The sequence below is a fragment of the Rhinopithecus roxellana genome, chromosome 3 (assembly GCF_007565055.1).
Source record: "Rhinopithecus roxellana isolate Shanxi Qingling chromosome 3, ASM756505v1, whole genome shotgun sequence".
Classification (NCBI taxonomy): Eukaryota; Metazoa; Chordata; class Mammalia; order Primates; family Cercopithecidae; genus Rhinopithecus; species Rhinopithecus roxellana.
This window is the reverse complement of record NC_044551.1, coordinates 129,774,116-129,795,120: the sequence shown is the minus strand read 5'-3', so window position 1 is coordinate 129,795,120 and position 21,005 is coordinate 129,774,116. Positions and strand designations below refer to the sequence as shown.

Sequence of the window (21,005 nt, the reverse complement as noted above, 5' to 3'; positions counted from 1 at the left end):
CAAACCTGAATTCTACAAGGAAAAAAAATCTTAAATATGAACGGCAACTTCCAATTCACTGCCAATCTCCTCTTCTTGTACCCTGGAGCCTTGAGCAACGTTCTTTTGCATTATGCCAGGAAGAACTGCTGGCAAACTAAGTGGGCTTAGAATTCGTGCCTGCAGTCAGCAGCAATTGTGTAAATCCAGGGAGAGACTGGTATTTGACACCTACTAGTCCTCAAGGTTAACAGAAGTCTCAAAAAGCCCAAGACCTAGATTTTGTAAAATACATGGTTTCACCCCAAACTAATCAATGTCACCAAGAAAACTTGTAAGTCCAATAAGATAAACAATAGTTAAGCCTGTAGAATATTTCCATAGAGATTTAGAAGTATATTTAGTTCTTAATTCTCTGCTTTCAGTATCAATTGTTTTTGAGCCTTTTCTTGGGTAAAGTTACAGAATGCTTTTTTCAAAATAAATCTTATGGGGAAACCCAACATGTATTACAAACAGACTCAGAAATGCTCTGGTTAAGGAAGGAATGATGAGAGACTGGAATTGCTGAGGCAGCCACTGTGGTAAGATCACTGTGGTAAGTCCTCCCTGGGGACCAACGGCACAAGACCACAGTCTATGCTAAAGAAGGAGAAACAGCAACAAGACAGACAATATTTGGGGTATATCACTTTAATTAATTAAATTGTAGTCACATCTTAAATGAACATTACAAAAGTGTGTGTGTAAAAATATGCACCATTTTGTGCCTTTTTTTTTTTTTTTTTAAATGAGAATTGGTGCCAACTATTTGGAGAATACAAGAGATAGGAAATGGTGTCCCGCTGTCTTGTTCTTTCTCCTTTTTAAAATGCTTTCTTTAGAATTTTCCCTTTGCACTTCCAGTTCCAAGTTGTTTCTCTCTCAATGATTTGAGAAGAAAGTGAAAACTTCCCTTTTACAAACAGATGAAAAGAGAGAGCCCTAATGGACCACATCTAGGATGCTAGATCATTGGCTGTGGAGCAAACTACCTGGTTTCCAACTCTGGCTGCAGAATCTACCATCTGTGTTACCTTGGGCAAATAACCTCAGTAATCCCCAGTTTCCATACTTGTAAAATGTAGATAATGATATTACCCAATTCATATGACTGATGTGAAGTTTAGAGATAACCCATCTAAGGTGTCTGGCACAAGGCCCAGTACACAGTTAAGTGCCAAAAAATGTTTGCTTTGATAATACAAAGACAATATTGGGGAGTTCCCACTCCAATTCTGACCTGTTTGATTCTAACACACACGAGCCTTCCTTACTATAATGAGGTGTTTGATTTTTAAAGTAATTTCTGTTAACAAGCTCTTTGGATAATCAAAAGTTGACTATACTCATTCTGAATCTTCATAATTTAGAGAAAAATAAGGGGCTACAAGTCTTCTGGGTCAAAGCTTAAGTGTTAGTGTAAATGGAAGCCAAATAAACTATCTGGAAAAATAAACAAATAATGAAAACAACTAGCAGTATTTCCAACTGTCTCAAACTCAAAATACAGAAAGATAAGGTACGAGAATGAATCAGCTAAAACAGGTGTCCATGGAAGGCTGAAAAATTAACAGATGTCTGCTGCTCCTCTAGAAGGGTAGCAAACACTGCTTCCCAAGTGCCCTATCCATTAAAAAAAAAAAAAAAAAAAAAAAAAAAAAAGGGCTGCCTTCAGATTCCCAGAGTCTCAGATACAAGCTACCGCACAACAAAGAAACAAAGAAAACAGAATTAAGGGTTCTCGTGGGAATCACAACTTTATGACTCTAAAGCATTCAATCTTCATAAATACAAACAGTATTTTAAAGTTTGTGGGGGTGTTTTTTTGTATCAAGCTATAGGTAGCTCTAAAAATGAACCAAACGTGTAGTATTTTAATTTTTATAAATCTCTTTCCGAACATCTACTCTGAAAATGTATTCCTGAGGCAGAGTCTGGTTTACTCCATAAAATTTATTTCTATTCAGTTTTCATAAGTCAAATTTGTTTGTTAATTTTCTTCAAGCCTATAAAGAAAATAAAACTATTTCTAATTTCACATGTATAAAGCTATTGATATGCACAACACATCAAGAGCTAAATTAGAGACTACAGTTCTGATTTCTAAGAGATTGGCATGTCTGATGTAAATAAGAGGGCCTGTCAAGTTTCTTAGATAGACTGATTTGTAATTGTAAGAAATATAGGACCGTAAAGATTTCTAAGGATGGTTAGGCTATTGGCAAAGTCATCAAACCTATGCCTTCACATAGAGAAAGAGACACTTTGGCAAAGAAAGGGCAAAGGTTTACGTATGGGTAATTAAGGCAAGTACTATATTTGAATAACTAATACTAAAAAACTTTTGTTTATCTTTTAGATAGTAATTTAATTCTGCTAGGAGGTAGAACCACACACCACAGAGTCCCTCTAAAATAATGAAACTATATAAAGTAGTAAAACATTTTATTCCCTGGCCAATAACTCACAGCATTGCTCCATGAAAAAAAGAGATCCATACCGCTAGGCTCTGTGAGATGTTTGCAATGTTCTTTTAAAGAAGACAGGCATCTAAAGGTGAAGGTAGAAATTCAAAAGCGCTAAATAATTACGACCACAAAAAATGGTAAACAAAAATGTCAAAACAGCAAAATACAGTATGTAAAAAGTTATATAAGTAGTATAATTATTTTTAAAAGAGAAATAGAGTAATTTTGTCAAAGGGAATTCATGAACTAATAAAATAAAAACTCTCCCCACCATATTGGGAGAAAACATGAATAATATAAAGGAATGAAAAACTCAAAACCACTCCTTCTAGCAATACCAGATGGAGACAGCAAGGCACTGGATGTTACTTCACGCTATCTTAAAACATTGCAATATTTTACTCATGTCAGATTGTAATCAAACAAATCACACTGTCAAACAGTTTTTAAACATTATCAAATGATTAATTTTGAAATTCAAAAAACATGTATCCAGTATTGGCTGGGGAAAACCCCTCATGACTGGCACTTTTGAACAGCTGTGGGAATATAAGACAGCAGTAGCTTTCTGGGGGTGGGGGATGCGGACAGGATAAATGATTTGGCTACAGTTATTGAAAACTTTAAAAGTATTCTCACCTAATAAATGCCATATCTAGGAATCTATCCTGAGGAAATAAAGATAGCAATAATAATTTATGCACATGGATTTTAATCATACCATTATTGTTATACAGAAACCATACATGTAATAGGAGAATGGCTAAATGATAGTGCATCCATAAAATGAAATGTTAGGTAGCTATTTAAAAGTAACTTGTACTATTTAATAACATAGGAAAATGCTCATGATAATGCTAAATGAAAAAAGGAATATAAAAAGGCAAGAAACACACTGAGACTGCAATTTTTAAAATGTATGTCAGCAAGAAGAAAAGACTAGAATGAAATTGAATAAAACTGTTTTTCACTTTTAGGAACCCTTTTTATCATTCATCTTTATTCTTATGTGTATTTTATACACTTTAAAAATGTTTATTCACTTTGTTTTTCAATCAGAAAAACAATAAAGGCTGCATAAAAATAATAACTAGATTTTAGGTTATCATTGATACTTACCCTTTGACTCAATTACCTTAAATATTATTGAAAGAGGTTAGAGATTTTTTTTACAGAATCAGAAATTATGAAGTAAAAGACTTTATCCCAAATTAATCCTGACTCATTATGCTATTCTTCAAGTTTTCTAAAGAAGGAACAAAACACTGTCTTCCTTTAGAAACAAAACACAAAACATCAAGCATTCCTAACAAAGTTTTTCGTTATAGCCAAATACAGAGCTTTCAAACAGCTGTGGAAATGTGTAAGTATCATCATCTTACTATTCAGTGGAAATGGAACAACCTTAAATACCTTCCTTCCTAATCTGAAAACTGACTTATAAATTACCAACATGACTAGATTAAGGAAAAACTAAAAAGCGTTCAGATTAGTCGTAACAAAACTTCTAAGTATTCATTAGTAGAGTATTACTACCTTCACAAAAATGGCTATGCCTTATATTCTCACTCTAAAATAAGATATCCATAACATAACTTACTAAGTGGTTATTAAACCCCAGGCTTTTCATGTATTATAAAGAACTGCCCTTTTCCTATGGCTGCTTAGGTACCAACCCTCTCCTGATGTGGGCTCAATTTTGTTCTTTAATCACTTGCATATTGCATTCTGAGTTTTATTACTCTAAGCCCCCTAAGAACCTCATCTTTTAAAATTCAACCAACTGCTGCTTTTCATTCCCCTGATCTGTCCTTTCTAGACTAGACTTTTTCCTACGACACTTTACAATGCCGCTGCTCCAAAACATCAAATGCTAACTCAGAAAGGAAAGTAGTCTCTACTCTCACACCCTTGATAACACCAGCAACTCTGCCTGTACCTTCTTTCCACTGGGGAGAGAGATCCAGACAGAGAAAACTTTCTTTCTCCACTGATAGATGACAAAGCAACTCTATCAAGTAGTTGACTAGCAAGATATTAGCTGGTGTCTAGCTCTAGATAACAAGACCTGCCTTCTCTGTTCTCCTTGTCAACTTGTTTTTTAAAACCTTTAATATCCAGTTTTTCTCCTTAAAGTCTTGTCATATTTGAACTCGGCATCTCCAAAAATTTCTTTTATGTTTCTCCAATATTGAAACATGTTCTGGTTTTTCTTATTTAACCCATAAAGATGACAAATTAATGATAATGAGAACAAACTTTAACATATTTGTTTCTGCAAAATAAGTATAGCTTGATCGTTATGAAGTTCAATGTCATAATGAGAAACTGTAAACTCACCATTCAAGAACTAGAATGTGAGCAATAACACATCCACCCATCCTCCTCTCCTTTTCCCTCTGCCTGCCTTTCCCTTTGGGTGTAACCACTGTTCTCATTTTCATAACTGTCATCCCTTTTTTGGTTTTTAATAGTTTTATCACATATGTAAACTTACCAATAGATTTTTTGATTATTCCTGTTATTAAACTTTATAAAAACAGCATCATACCATATGTATTCTTCTGCCTGCTTAGAGTTATAAGTTACTGCTTTTCACTGTTGTATACTCTTACACTAAATGAATATACCACACTTAATCTCTATTAACCCGTCATTGTTCTTAATTAGTATGGGCACAATTTAACAAAAGGAGCTTCAAATTCCCTAATGTTAGTAATTAAAAGTAACAATACGCATGCTTTCAGTATTCATATGTAAACCAGTATTCTTTAACAGCTAGGAAAAAAATTACTCTTTAAATAGGGCTTCACATCAGAATTTCATCTGTAAATCAACCTTTTCTTTCTTCTCACGACTAGAGTTCCAGGTATAATTAAACCCAATAAAATGTCCTTTGGAGTTGCTTTTGAAAATCCTTTTGGTCCAATTCTCCAATGGGAATACCCCCTGGGCAGCTCCATTCTGACAGAATGAGGATTGGAGTGTAACCTGAACACCTCAGGGATAACATGTTCCAAACCAAACACACCCCATGTCTCCTTCTAAGCCTGCTCTTTCATCTATTTCAGATTTGAATAATGGCCTCACCACCTAACCAAATGCTCAAGTAATAAATACAGAGCCATCCTTATCTCTTCTTCTTGTCCTCCCATATGTAAGGAATTCCATATATAAGGAATGACTAAGTCAAGGCAGCCATTGGAGAAGCATGTTAAAATGCAAATCTGACCACATGACTCCCTAGCTAAAATTATTTAAATAGTTGATAATCTCCTACCATGTTTGATAAGCTATAATAGATTGTGACCCATTGGAAGGTCATGGCATTAATTTAGTGGATTGTGACTAGGATTCTTTTTAAATGAAAGAGAATGGAATAGAAAATATCAGGGTACATTGATGAAGTAAGGGTAAAGACTGTGTTGTGGAACTTTTGTTTCAGTAGTGTGAATGTCTACATCTATATGTGTAAAGCTATGCGATGTAAAACAGTTTTGCCTTACTGTGAATTATTCGTAAATGTGTTTGAAGGCACTCATTTACCGATGTAGTTTTCTCACATTAGAGAGGTCAGAGGTTACCCAGAAATTGATGAAAGTCATGAAGCTTCTTTTGAGAAGAGAATGTATACATATCTATACATATGTATATTCTTCAAACATTCTTATGAGAGTGAATCGAGCTATCCTAAGAAAATCTGGGGGAAAAAAATGTGTTTTAAGTCCAGGTTTCCAAACCTCATCATAGCTCCCCAGGGAAATTTTATAGATAAGAAGCACTGATCTCCAAGGTGAAATCCTAACTCCTCAAGAAGGTGGGGCTGGGTGGTGGATCATCCCTGTAATCCCAGCACTTTGAAAGGCTGAGGTGGGAGGATCACTTGAGTCCAGGAGTTGGAGACCAGCCTGGGCAATATAGGGAGACCTTGTCTCTTGAAAAAAGTTAAAAAATTAGCTGAGTATGGTAATGCGTGCCTATAGTCCCAGCTACCCAGTAGGCTGCAGTGAGCTATGATTGAGCCACTGCACTCCAATATAGGTGACAGAGTAAGGGATGGTTAACTTTAAGGGACCACAAAGTATCATAGAACTGGTAAAATATTATTTTCCAAGCTTAAATAAGTAAGTACTACTAAAGTGACACTGCCTGCAATATAAGTAACTCAATTCCACAAGTTCAGTTTTTGGTGGGAAACAAAAAAGCAAAGCCAATTAGTGACAAATTTTATTGACAAACAGGTAATGTCAGGAATAGAAATGGGCTATTTTACCTTGTCTACACACTGTCTATCTGTCTATCATGGTGCCTGGTATACATCGTGTACTCACAAATGTTTGCTAAGTGAAGGCAGTAAGCTTCACTCATTGCTAAGAATACAATTTATGGCAATTGTGATAGGTTCAGATATTAGTTATGGCTCCAGCTGCTGCATTCCAAGGTGATGCAATTTGATGAAGGACAGAGCAGAGTGAGCACCCCTGTTTGTGCTCATGTTTTGGGGGGCTTGTCTTGCTGTAACTCACAGTGGCGCCTGTGTAAGGGTATGGTCCGTGAGTACTTTGAGATAGTTTCCTCAGGCACCATAAACATACAATCAAAGTTACCCTCCCACCCTCTGCTATTCTGAGATCTTCAAGGGCAAAGGGTGGGTTGGGTGGGTCCTCTGGTCAATGTACAATAGCTTCAAAGTATGATTCAATTATTGGGTGAGAAAATATGCAGTTTCCAGAGTTCCCCAGGGGCAGCCCATCTCCTGGGTAAAATGAGATTTTTAAAAATGTGCACTCCAGCCTGGGTGACACAGCGAGACTCAGTCTCCAGAAACAAAAAAAGAAAAAAAACAGTGTGTGTATGTGTTGTGTGCGTGTATATATAAAAATTAAAAAATTTTTAAAATTAGGTAATTTACTATTTTATTAACACCTTAGTAAATTAACATGTGGCTAAAGAGTTGTAATTCAGCAAAAATATTAGATGGTATCTATGCATGTTAACCACTGTAATATTAAAAAAATTAAAACAGAACTACCATTATAAAGAAATACAATTTTAACATTCTTTTAGTATTAATTACATTCAGAGCCGAGAGTATCAAGGTAGCTGTTAGTCGGCAACATTCAGAGCCGACTGACTAAACACAACCCTTGGCAAAACCAGTAGGCTAGCCAAACCAAAACGTCAAGGGAAAGAAGCCAGAGGCAAGGCATATCATCTAAGACGGAATGGCAGTGCTGGGGATTTATTTTTACCTTTGCTGCATATTTCAAGCTGATAGTTATCTTTGCTTCCCCAGGAACCAAGTAGGGTAGGGAAGGACAGTTTGCAGGAAGCATTTTCAAGGGGGTTGAAATTGCCTACTAACTTCAAATACTGTATAATTTAGTTTTCCAAACCCAATCTTCTCCACAACCCCCACAAAGTAAAATAAATAATTAACAAAATATCTCTGAAGGCTTTGCTAAGTTTGGGGATTAAAAAAAAAAGAAGAAGAAAAATCCAACCCTCTGTTTAATGATTCTACTGAAAGAGTTTTATAGCACTATTCAAGCCTTTAAAGTTACCAGTTAAATGCCAATTTCATCTTCGGAAGGTCATTATGCCTTTTTAGAAGGCATACATTTAGAACTTGTTTGGCTGGCTATTCCTTGTTCATTCTGGGAAAAGTGTGTGTGACTCAGTGTTTCACAGGAGATACTGCATGGTACTTATTGAAAATATTTTCTATTTTCAGTCCTCTTCTTAAATTCTTAAAAATGATTTCTAAAAATTAGGCCCAGTATGGTGCTTCAAATCTGTAATCCCAGGTCTTTGGGAAGCCCAGTCAGGAGGATTGCTTGAGGCCAGGAATTTGAGGCCAGCCTGGGCAACACAGTGAGACCCATCTCTACAACAACAAAAACAATTAGCCAGTCATGGCTGTGCATCTATAATCCTAGCTACTTGGGAGGCTGAGGGGGGAGGACTGCTTGAGCCCAGGAGTTCAAGGCTGCAGTAAGCTATGATTGCTCCACTTAACTTCAGCCTGGAGAGCAATACACTGTCTCAAAAAATAATTATTATTTTATTATTTCTAAAAATTACGTTATGTAAAACTATTTTCTAAAGCCTCTGGGATTGCTGAGTCTGAAAGTAAGTAACTAAATTAGAAAGAATTTTAGAACAATATTCTCATAACAAATACTGAGTTAATACCGAGGTCTAGAATCTCATATACTGGGACAAAGTTAGCAGTATTTCTCACTGCCCTAGGGAAATCACTCCCTGGACATGAGTCACTGAGGCCTGAGGCAACGCAACTCTGTACGGCTACTACATGCCAGCAGATGTGGGCATTATTCACTATTGAAAACCTTGCCATTTCAGATTTTATTTCAATTATAACATACCACACACTTACCTTTGTGTGTGTGCACATGCATACACACAGTTCTTAAATAGGTCTTCTGGAATTTTACAAACCTATTGCCAAGATGTGACATTTTATATCTACTAAAACCCTTGCTTAAAAGGCTATTTCATACCAATGAGAAATACACATATAAGCCTTGTTCCTGACAGTTCCCCATTTCCATAGAAGTTCTGAGTAGAGGGTTCTGAATGAATCCTACATTATGAATTATTTTCTAAGTATTAGTCTGTATGTGTTTCTTAAGACTGTGAGTTCTCTGAGGGTGAAGCCCACGCCATGCCCATCCCTGCATCTTTTCACACAAAGTACATAACAAGCACTTGGCACTAGTAAAGGCTGAAAGAATGTTTGCGCAGTGAATAAGAAACAAGCAGAACAATAAATTAGCCTATTAGCACATTCATTGATTAGGCTACCTGTTTATAGTTTATTGCTTAGAACAATTACGTTGGTTGATAACTGCATCAGTAACAACTGTTATTACAGTATGGCAGGAAGAACTTCTCCCTAGCAGTGTGAAGACCAAGAGTGTAGTTATAGCACTGCCATTATTAACTGTGTGTCTTTAGACAAGAAACTTTTAACAAGCATGCAAATACAGAGTTTTGTTTTTAAAAATGTACTGAAACACATCTGTGGAAAATTTTCACCTGTCACATTTTCAGTATCAGATCAGTAGATAGAACCATCTTGATTTTTATAAAGCTTACTTCACAATAAAAATGTTGCTTTTGGAAACTGGGTGCATTATACCATTACACCCCTCTGAATGTTGTAACTTGAAGATCACAATGCAGTAGCCCATGTGAATCTACCGGCTACCATTTCTGTTTAAATATGCTGGTCTAGAGAGATTTATAATCCTAGTAAACCTTTAGTTATAAGTATCTTAGGTATAGATTAGAACTGTGAGAATTGGTTGATTCACACTCTTCAGAATCAGCAAAGCAATTCTGGATGATTTACTCACCTCCTGATATTCATGAGTTTAGAAATGAGAATCAACTGCTACCATAGATATTTCCTCATTTTTCTGAATCCAGAAAATGCCCTCAATGACCATCTAATTTTCTGAGCACCTTTTTCCGTTAAGGAACAGGGGTAGAATGAACAGTGAAAGTCACAATTTATATTTTTAATGCTACAAAGGCTGCTGCCCAACTGTGATAATAAAAATCCAGGTAATCAATGACTTTCAGAATTTCTACTCTTTAGCAACATATTGCTATACTTTAATATTTCAGTCTGCATTTATTTAGAAGAAAACTTCAACCTAAGAGAACATGTTCAGGCACAGAGGCAAATACGCTTAAAAGCTAACCAGTCAAGACCCAAATTCTGGCCTTCTAAAGACACAACTGAGGGAAAAAAAATACTTATAATTAGTTAACAAGGAAGAACATAATGATGCAGTGCTTAGCGTGAGTCTCATCAGGGAAACAGAAAATGATTTTAACACTACGTGTTCAGTTTTAAAACGATATTTTTAAAATGCTTAGTTATACTTCAAATATGCCTATATATGACAGTATCATGACAGTTAAGGTACATTTTCAGTCACATTTGATGTAAAAAGACAAATAAAATTTCTCATTAAGGAAAAGTACCCTTTGTGGAAAATTTAAATTTAAATCTTTTAATTTAAAGCCCTAAACATATTCCACATAGGAAAAAATCTGTAAGCATGCTTCTTCAGAGAGGATTTAAAGCAATAGCAAGGCAACGTTAAATTATCATGGCTCTTGAGAAAAACAGAGGAGCAGTGTACAGAAGACCCTCACATTGGTAGCTCTGCGTCTTCCCTGTGGGCTGTGCCAACCCACTCTCTCCCCAGTAATGACTCTTTGTTTTTACTAAGTCCCAAAGGGTTGGGGAGAGCTCTGCAAAAAGAAGGGGGGAGGGGTGGATGGAATGCAGCTGCAGGCTCTAAAACAATGCTGAGTCCATATATTTTGTTCCCAGTTAGAATAATTAAAAGAGTGGGGGGTTGAGGAGACAGACTTAGAATAAGCAAAGTAGGATCAAACATCCTATAGCTCTCAGTCTATAGTACCTCCACTCCTCATCTACTCTACCAAATCCAATTACCATTCCCTTGGATTAAAAAGCTTATCTGTTAAAATTCAACCACCCATTAAGATTTAAACCTATCAGTCATTTATATCTAAATTGTTTCCATCAGTGAACTATATCAAGGCAAGGAATAAAGTAGGAAGAGAAAGTGGAGCAGGCAAAGATAAACTGAGGGCACTTGGACACATGGGACAGGAAAGCTGAAGGGAGGAAAGTTTAGAAAAGGTGGTTTAAGGTTTCAAATATAAACTGCTGCTTTGTAATGCTGCTTAGGGCCCAGGGGCAACTAGTATGCTAGAGAAAACCATACTCCCTCCTAGACTGCTAAAAGCTGCAAGGGTCAGAATGAAGAGTTTGGAAGTCTGCACATACTGGTGCTCCATGATTTAGGGTTTCGGCATAACTTGATGCCTCCTTAGAAAACATCCTTTATTGGTATTTCCCAGGAGAAAAAATTAAGGGAAGCATCAGCCCCAGAACCCTACTACTCCCAGTAAGAGAAAAGCAGCTCAAACCTTACACTCTTCCTCTAGCCCTCTTCTCCCTAGATAATTCTTTAGTGAAAATTCATGAAGCCCTCCAGGGCTGGCAGAATTAGGCCTGACCCTGGCACATCTATTCAGATATTATTGATGTCATTAAAATTTGCAGGAAAACTCAAGAAGCCTTAAATAAACACCTGAACTAAGCCCTTGAATAGAAAATCAGCATGTACTAATGACTACCTACTAAAAAGCTATACAACAAAATTCAGAAGAATACTTATTCCAATTAGGATCCCATTCATGAACACTTAGTCACTGAAGAGGAAAAACAGGACTTCATTGTAAAGCTGTCATGTAGAAGCAAAACTCTGACATCCACACAAACATCTCCTTCAAGTAAGCATTACACAACACATTTAGAAGTACTCTTGGTCTGTGTTGAATGATGTAATTAATCTGACTCTTGAACTGTTTTCAAGTTATAAAGGTTAGAAAGACTATTTATTTAAATTGACACTTTCGCATTTTGTGACAACAAAAATTCAGAAGTCTGCAGATTTACAATCATCAAGAATCTTCCTCCCTCAGCTTATGTTTTCTCTATAGCTCTAAAAATCCATTTACAGAAATTATAAATTTCCATATTATAGCTAATATATAGAGGCAAATATAGAATACATATTAATTTAAATGAGGAAGCAAAAAGAATAATTGAGTCTACTATTTATTATTATGAAATATTAATAATAATTTTAAAATACTGATTCTATTCCTGTAAACTTTATCATCTATTATAAAGACAAAATTCATAGGTCCATTTTATTAGACATTATTATTTATTGCACTTTCAAATGCAGTAATAAAATACACAGAAAACTTTGTTTATTCTATATATGTGAAAAACTCAATTTCTACTTACATATTTCATTTCCTAGTACATACAACTTAAAAAAGTGCACACACAGCAAAATTTTGTTAATAGTAAAAGCAATCACAATCATAACTTGCCTGAAATAAATAATCCCTTATGGATGTTAAGCTGTCATAAAACATACTCACATAATACCTTGATGTACATTATACTTCAATAAAAAGGTTCAAACATGCAATTATTCATGATATGGATAAAAAACACTGTCACTATCAATAACCATATATGAATTTTTAAAAAGTAGATTAATAAAATAATAGAATTCAAGCATCTTAAAGATGTCAGACATTTTCATTTAGTCACAAAGTTCACAGAATGAGTGGCTGATTATAATAAAAGGGTCAACTGAAAACAGATTTTAAAAGCTGAATAGTGTGCAAGAACATTAGATTTGTTTGTTAAATCAAGAAGAGTACTCACCCCGTGGAGTCCTTGGAACTGAATTGAAGGTCGAAAAGGAATTAAATTCTATTAAAAGAAACAAACAGGTAAACCTTGGTTACTATGACACAGAACTAAATGTTTAAACTTTAAATCTATATTATTTGGGCCAGGCACAGTGACTCATGCCTCTAATCCCAGCACTTTGGGAGGCTGAAGCAGGAGGATCACTTGAGGCCAGGAGTTCAAGACCAGCCTGGGCAACACAGTGAGACCTCCCATGTCTATTAAAAAGAAAGAAAGAAAAAAAAAAAAAAATATGTATTTGGTCAGTGTCGTAATGTGTGAAAATCTCTTTTCATTATATACTTTCTTTTGCATGTTACTATATTAAGATGCCTTGGATGAACAATATCACACTATTTACATTTCTCTCTGAACCACACAAACAAAATAAAGTTTTTGGCAGTGCAGCTAATCATGTTTTTGAAACTGACCAACATGATTTGGCAAAAAATGGTTAGTATATCAATTCAATTTTACCTTAAAAAAAACTGTATTGTTGCATAGTTTTCCTGGTATATTTTTAATAGGGGTGGGAAGAGGGAAGAGATAATTGGAGGAACTTTGCAATACTGTAACAGGATGCTAGAAATATAAAATTAAATATTTGAGAATAAACCTGTTTTCCATTTTCTCACATTTTATCAGAGATTTGTTTTTAATAGAGAGCCAAACAGGTTACCAGTTCTCTCATATGATTCTCACCAGGAGAACGTAATTTCTAGATCAGTGTTTTTTATTATGAGCTTTTTCTTCTTGATAACTTCAATATTTTATCATAGAGTTGTGCATTTGGAAGAAAAGCTGTTATCGTAAATGTCAGCCATATTCTTTTGCATGATTTCCTGTATTCATAGTCACCAGCATATTTTTCTGTGGGAAAGCTTTCCCAAATTGCCAACAGAAACCCATGAAGAAATCAGATTTGGGTAATGTTTAATGGTAGTACATCAGCCTGTAAACTACTCACACCTTCATATTCAAATCCAATGTACAAAAACAGTGGTTTCTGGTCTCATCTCTACCCCAAATAAAAATATAGAGGCACTAATAATGTTCCCACCTCAGCTACAGCACATCACCTACTACTTCCAAATGCTTCCCAAAACTTCTCTGCCGACTTAAAAGTTTACTATGAGGGATTATAATAAATGAAAGAGAAAAAGAAATAAAGATAAGTACTTCTTTAAAAGACAGACCACCTGAATGTAAAATCAAGTGTAACATTAGCTATCTTATTACTATTTATAAAAATGAATAAACAAGTATCTTTTTGGAGAAAACATTATAATGGATACTGTTAATATTCTATTACCATAAAAGATCATTTAACTTTAGACTTATCAGCAGAATCTAAGTACTACTGAGTAACAAATTCATTTATTGGTGTGGGAGAAGTGAACTTTTTAAAAAGGAAAAATAAAAAGGCAGCACCTGAATTTTTAAAACCTAATTTTTTAGTAGATTTTCATTCTAATTCATTGCCTTTTATGAAAATATAAACATACATTAACTTTCTTAAGGGGAAAAACACCACCCCCAAACTACTTTCCATGGCTAAACTCACTCTTCCTGAAGTAATGAAAGCAAGCCCACAGGAGCCTGGGAAGCCCCTCTTCATGTGGAAGAGTAAGGTGGCCCTACAATTGAGATTATACAGGTTCAGGTTCCAGCTTTCATAATATTTCCATCAGCCCTGCTTTCTGAATGTCCCTCCAAATCAGAAGCACTGAATATAACCTTAGAGGCTCATTACACTTCCCTCCTTGAATCCTGGCAACTCAGAGGTTGTCTTCAGTTTGCCATTGAAATCTGAAATTCTCTCTCCATCAAGTTCATTGATTCTTCTTCGTCAGATAAATGCAAACTTCTTCTCAGTTTTCAAATTGCTGATATCCCCACTGGATATTACCTCTTTCTTGCACTTAGAGACATCAGTCCTCCCAGTTCTCTGATCACACCTTTTATTCCAAAAGGCAAGTTCCTTTCCTTTTCTTTTTCTAGATCCACTTCATCCTGGAGGCTCACTGCACCTGCTCGGTGATAACTCTGAATCTCTTCTCCATTCCTCAGCTGGCACCTCTCCATAGCCTGCTACTTACTACTGCCGATAGGACATTTTGCATTAGAAACTCACAATGGCAGCAAATCTCAATGACTGGCAAACATGAAACTAATTCCCCCAGCCCCAGCCTTCCCAACCAAACCATCATCTCTTTCTTACTTTTCTGGCAAAGGCACTTTTATCCTCTTGGTTCTCCAGGCTCACCACCTTAAAATTAACTTACAGTCTCTTCTCTCCCTGACTTCATATTCTATTAGTCATTTACATACTACATGCCACTAGAATCACAGGATTCCAAATCCAGATGAGGCCTCAGAGATAATACAGTTGGTGCCTATCCCCAACAGGACCAGAACCCAAGACTCAATCTCCCTATTTTGCCATGCTGCTTTTCTTCTACTACCTTGTGTTCCACACATATCTGCTAATGGGGTATTCAAGAGTGTGGGGGCCTAATCCCTCATGCCAGAAAGTTCATTGTTTAGTTGGGGAAAATTTGAGAATGATTAAGTACTGGGCTAAGTAGCAGTGGGAAGTGTAATAAGAATTCTCAAAAAGGAGAGTACAGGTTAGAATAGATAATTGTTTACAGAAAAGGTGGCTCTTAAATCACAGTTTAGAAAAGGTAAGTTCCGAGGAAAGAGAATGCCCTGAGGAAAAAAGCGAGGAGACAGGAATGGACACTGTATGGTCAGAGGGCAGGTCTGTATGTGTACGCTTCTTTCCCACTTGAAATACAACAGCAAGGATGAGATCCGATCTGCAAATTCCTGCCTAATTTTTCCTGATCCTCAAAATGTGTCTTCATTTCTATTTGCTACAGAATAGGGCAATAATTTAAATTTCAGACCTCAGGATGACTCTGTTTAAAAAGTTTATCACTCTGAAATAATCCTGCCCTAATCCCCTCCCTAACCCCTCACTGATGGGTTGTACTCTTGTCTTTAACTTGATAAACAGTTGGAGGCTCTCTCAATTTTTTGAATAAGAGAGTTGCTCACAGAAGTGTTTTGGGGGAAGGAAGCTCTTCCAGTCATGTGCAAAATAGATGGAGAGAGACGGATCAGAGCAGGGCAGGGCTGGAGAAGTGAGCTAGCGCACAGTCCGGCGGGATGCTTAGAAATACCCTGGAAGTGATAAAAAAGGCCTAAATTAGTATGACTACATCTGCGGCTAACCGGGGATGGTGGACACAGCAGATATTCCCCAGGAAAAATGATAAGATATGCTGAAAGCTTGAACATCAGACACCAAAGAAAGATGATGCCAATGCGGCTCCAGGGCTCCCAGTCACCAACTCTGGCCACTCTGCCCCAAACTCCCTCAAATTAAGTTCTTAGTCTCCATTTTGAAAGCAAGACCCTTATCACCTCACAACTAGATAACGACTTTCTCCCTTCCTTGAAGTCCTTCCAAATTGTTCAAATAGCCGGCAGAACTTCTCTCATATACCACTGTCGGCCCACAGTAGTTCTTATCACTGTCTGTCAAAACAAAGCCAACTACTAAATAGAAAACACATCCGCTATCAACCAAGATCAACCAGAATCAACCAAGTTCATCTTCCGTTTCCTCCCAACAATAGCTCAGCTATGTTAACCTTTGTTTGTTTGTTTTGCAAAGACTTTCCTCTCTAACTCTTTCATGTTCTTCCAACCTGGCATAAATTCCCAAGATCTACTTTGCCAGTCCATACTTATTGCTTACTTAACATTCAAGCTCAAAATTAATTTCCTCAGTGAGACCTTCCTTTGGATAAACCAGGAGTCAAAGACTCAATGTTTCAATGTTTCAAAGACCCAAAGGTCTTTGGAACAGATGGATGTAGGGCAACAAGGAGTGGTAAGTTCCTGGGAAATGAATGCCCAAAGGAAAAATATCCAAATTTAAAAATGTTAAACCTGTTTTTAGCCAAACAAAACTCTGGTGCCACCATTTTGCTAATTTGGAACTATGTAACTATGAGTTAAATCTCATTAGCTGTTTGTCCAGATGCCAGCATCTACTGTTCCACTACATTGGGTATATTTTTTCATAGGTTGTCTTATTCGTGATTGTTATGACACAAAAGTCTTAGGCATATGTAACTTACAAGTATTATGTGCTCAGCTAAACAAGAAAAAAAGTATTGTAAAATCATTTTGTATATGTTCTCTTTATACATGAAGTATATCACTATACACATTGTACACATATGCAGATTACTATTGAGGGTTGTACAGACAAGACAATATGTATGATTCTTCATAACAATTTAGAAACTTGCAAGAGTAATTTTGACTATATACAATTTTTTTCCTCATGCCCTGAATTTAGAACTTGACTTCTTGACATGTTTATAGTTCTACCTATAGAGCTTGACTCCTCAACAAGAATAATTTTTATTTACCTAGTTTTCTAATGTATGGCACAGAGCATTTTATATCTGTTGTCTCAAGTGAGCCTCCTAAAACCAGCTCTGGGTGGTAGGAAAGCATCATTATTCCCCATTTCAGAGACAGAATAAATAATGAGTCTCTAAAAGGTAGAGTACATCACTCAGGATCACAGACCTGGTGATTAGCAGAGTTGCGCCTTAAATCCAGTCCTCTGAATTCCAAATACAGTACTCTTTCTTTCTCTTGCCTCTGAAATGTGTTACCCCCTAGTGCTAAACATTTAAAAGACCTTAAATGTTCACTCAGTTCTTTTGGCATTTTGTTTCCAAGGAAAATGAATTTCATAAAGTAATTAAAATTTCCAAAAAAACTGAAGTAAAATTTAGTTCAGTTTCTGATTAAAAACTGAAAAAAATTGTTTTTTTTTTCCTTTAAGGATGATGTATACTGAAAGAACATACATAAATATTTGTTACCATTTTATTTAATATATAATAAAACCCTCATTTATGGAAGAGTTGTATGTACTTATCCAAACAAGCTCATTGTTACTCAGAAATTCTTTTAAGATATCTAGCAATCTAGAAAAATACTTAAAACAACCTCAAATGCTTTACTGATTTTAATCCCAATTTTAGAAAAGAACATGTTAACTAGGCTACAGCTCTTGAATGTTTTTAAAAATGCCACAGGAAGAAACAAAACTCTATACCACTTATTTTGCATCTGATCACTCACTGTGTTATTAAGAGAGACACTAGGAAAAAGTTTAGAAGTCAATACCATTATAAGCAAATGTCTAAAGCATATTAGTTTTTTATCCAAAAATTTTTTTAGCCTAAGTATAATCGTATAAACATGACCTCAACTCATTGTATCTTTAAACATTTGCTGAATACATTCCCATTAGAAATGAGTTTCAGGTAAGGCTTCAACTTTTGCTTTAATTAAATATTTTCACCAAGTAGCTCTTCTGAAAATCAAGTTACTCTAGGGCTTAAGGGAATAGTATTTGAGCTATAAGTAAGAGAGTGATCTGGTATCTATTTCCAACCAAGAACACAAAGGCAGATTGTAATTGGCTAGGGAAACTTCTTCAACAACAGGATTTATCAACAATCCTGATAAAAGTGATGGTTTGCAGTCAAAAGATTCTGTCAAATTTTAGTGCTTTCACTGCTCTTAGAGCTCCTTGAATTTACGCTCTATACCTCTTATGAAATGTTGGGCATTCCTAAGCACAGAATAGTAGTATAGGCAATGCTAAAATGCTCTTAAGTTTGGTTATACTCTTGACATCTGCATTTACAAGCCAATGCTACTGCAACAAGAATTGCTGTATGACCAAAGAGATCTATGCACACTTATTTCCAGGGACTGACTATTCCTCACAATATATCAGAACTATAAAAGTAATATATAATTTACTGAGTCATTTTCCTAGGAAATATTAATTTTCCTAATATTAATTCTGACATGATTTCTTTGGGATGGGAGAAGAGCACAGCTGCTTTTCTGGAGTTGAATAAAAAAGTTACTTATCCTATAAAGGTAGTTTGTAACCATCTCTTGATTATATACATATTGCTTATCCATGTATACAAATTAAATGTGTGGTTACCTTTCCCTTATCAACAACCATCAGTTTTACAAATAAACAAACAAGAAATAGCATTCTGGGTCTAGAAAATAACAATATTCCTAAAAAATATTATAGAGATCTTTCCAACTTCATTCTCTACGGTTAGAGATGTTTTTGAGATACCTTTAGTTCCCTTTTGAACCCATCATGGAACTTTGAGTTAACTAAAGGTTAACTCTTGAGAATTCTTAAATTATTTGAAATCAGTCATCAAGTATTTATTAAATACTTGGTATCCACCTTTGTATCTAAGCTGCATTATAAGCCATGATAAAGATACCGCAAAAAAAAAAAAAAAAAAAAAAAAAAAAATTCAATGTCAAATATAATTTTGAAACTTTGCTCAAAACAAAAAAACTTTCTATAAATGGTGATGGTTCAAGTGAGTACTTAAAGTGGACTGTTTAAACAAACAGTTATAGCTAACCAGTTACTATTTGAGTGTTTACAATGTGTCAGGCACTATCCATTTCTACTACCACCTCTGGGAATTCTCAGAAGCACGCTTGTGGGGTAGATACTATTATTCTCATTTCTCAGGTAAGTCCTGTGAATTACTGAAGGCTACACAGCTAATAAGTGACCTGGGGCTCAGAACTGTGCTCTTATTCAGGATTTTATATAGTCTTTCCTGTCCCCCTCCAACAATAGTAATATGAAATTTGAAACTGAAAGCCAGATAATTAAGAATCACTTTTTTGGTTTTGCACTATGGCAGAAGGAAAATATCACACAATTTGGGAACTTGTTTTTACTTGCAAAGTAAATAAGTGGACACACTTCCCTGGGATGCAACTTGGATAAAATAGATCATCTTTCTTTCCCTCTATACTATTTAAGAACTGGTAGTAATGATTCTTTTGTTCAAGAGTCACTTTTTTCTTTGTTCTTTAGGACATCACCTGATAGAGAACCCAAAGAAGACTATCTAATAATTACATTTTAACCACTGTAATAAAAAAATATCTAGGCAAGGAGAGAGGAGGAAGAAAGAAAATTCGAGTTAAAAGTAGAAAATAGCACATGACATCAGCTGATCCTAAAGAAATAAAATACACTCAGCTCTTATTAAAAGCCAATAACATGCTTAGAATAATAATAATGAAATTTAGAAATAATCCAAAACTACTTGAAAAAATGGTATCTTCTTCTTTGCCTCAAACCTTTATTAGATGCCAAAAAGAAAGTCATTAAGCTTCACAAACCAATCTAGTATTTTGCCCTGTGAGTCAATGTAACCTTAGATTCAAAAGAAATTCCTTTTCTACAGATTTGGAAGAACCAGATTAAAGAACATATGAAGTAAAGAATAATTTCTTTCTAGCCACTACAGCATGGAAAGAGTGAAATATAAGGGATTACCAAAACCAACATCTATTTAGCACAATCCCTGTTTTGAAAGGTAGCTTCTAGAAAACGGTGGCTATCTGATACATGCCAAACTTTATATATATATATATAAAATCTTCATCTATATATGGTTATCTTAAATTTTAGGATTTCAAATAGCTCTTGAACATGGAAGGCAAAAATCTAAACTGAACAACCAGCCAAAAAGTTAGTTACTATGAACCAGCCTTTAAATCAACAACACTTGGCCAGGCATGGTGGCTCACACCTGTAATCCCAGCACTTTGGGAGGCTGAGGCAGACGGATCATGAGGTCAGGAGACCGAGACTATCCTGGCTAACACGGTGAAACCCCATTTCTACTAAAAATACAAAAAATTAGCCAGGGGTGGTGGTGGGCGCCTGTAGCCCCAGCTACTTTGGAGGCTGAGGCAGAAGAATGGCATGAACCCGGGAGGTGGAGCTTGCAGTGAGCCGAGATCGTGCCACTGCACTCCAGCCTGGGTGACAGAGCGAGACTCTGTCTCAAAATTAAATAAATAAATAAATAAATAAACACTTGAAGCACAGTATCCCACCATTTTTTCCCCAGATTTAATGTGGGCTTTATAATTGTATAATTAGCTTATATGTCAAATCTGACTGTAAATGCAAATAAAGATTTGTTTCCTGGGATCATGATCTCTAAAGCAGAAGTATAAGGAGAAGTGGTAAAATAAGCTTAGACTGGAAGATG

At 35.7% G+C, this 21,005-nt stretch overlaps 1 protein-coding gene across 1 annotated transcript in view; it reads right to left on the bottom strand.

Moving 5' to 3' along the window:
- The window catches only part of ELL2 (elongation factor for RNA polymerase II 2), a 77,096-nt gene that overhangs the window by 45,639 nt on the left and 10,452 nt on the right, over nucleotides 1–21,005 (bottom strand). Inside the window, exon 2 of the mRNA XM_010380593.2 lies at nucleotides 12,811–12,858. Within this exon, the coding sequence (XP_010378895.1) occupies nucleotides 12,811–12,858 (48 nt within the window). The remainder of the gene's footprint in view (nucleotides 1–12,810; nucleotides 12,859–21,005) is intronic.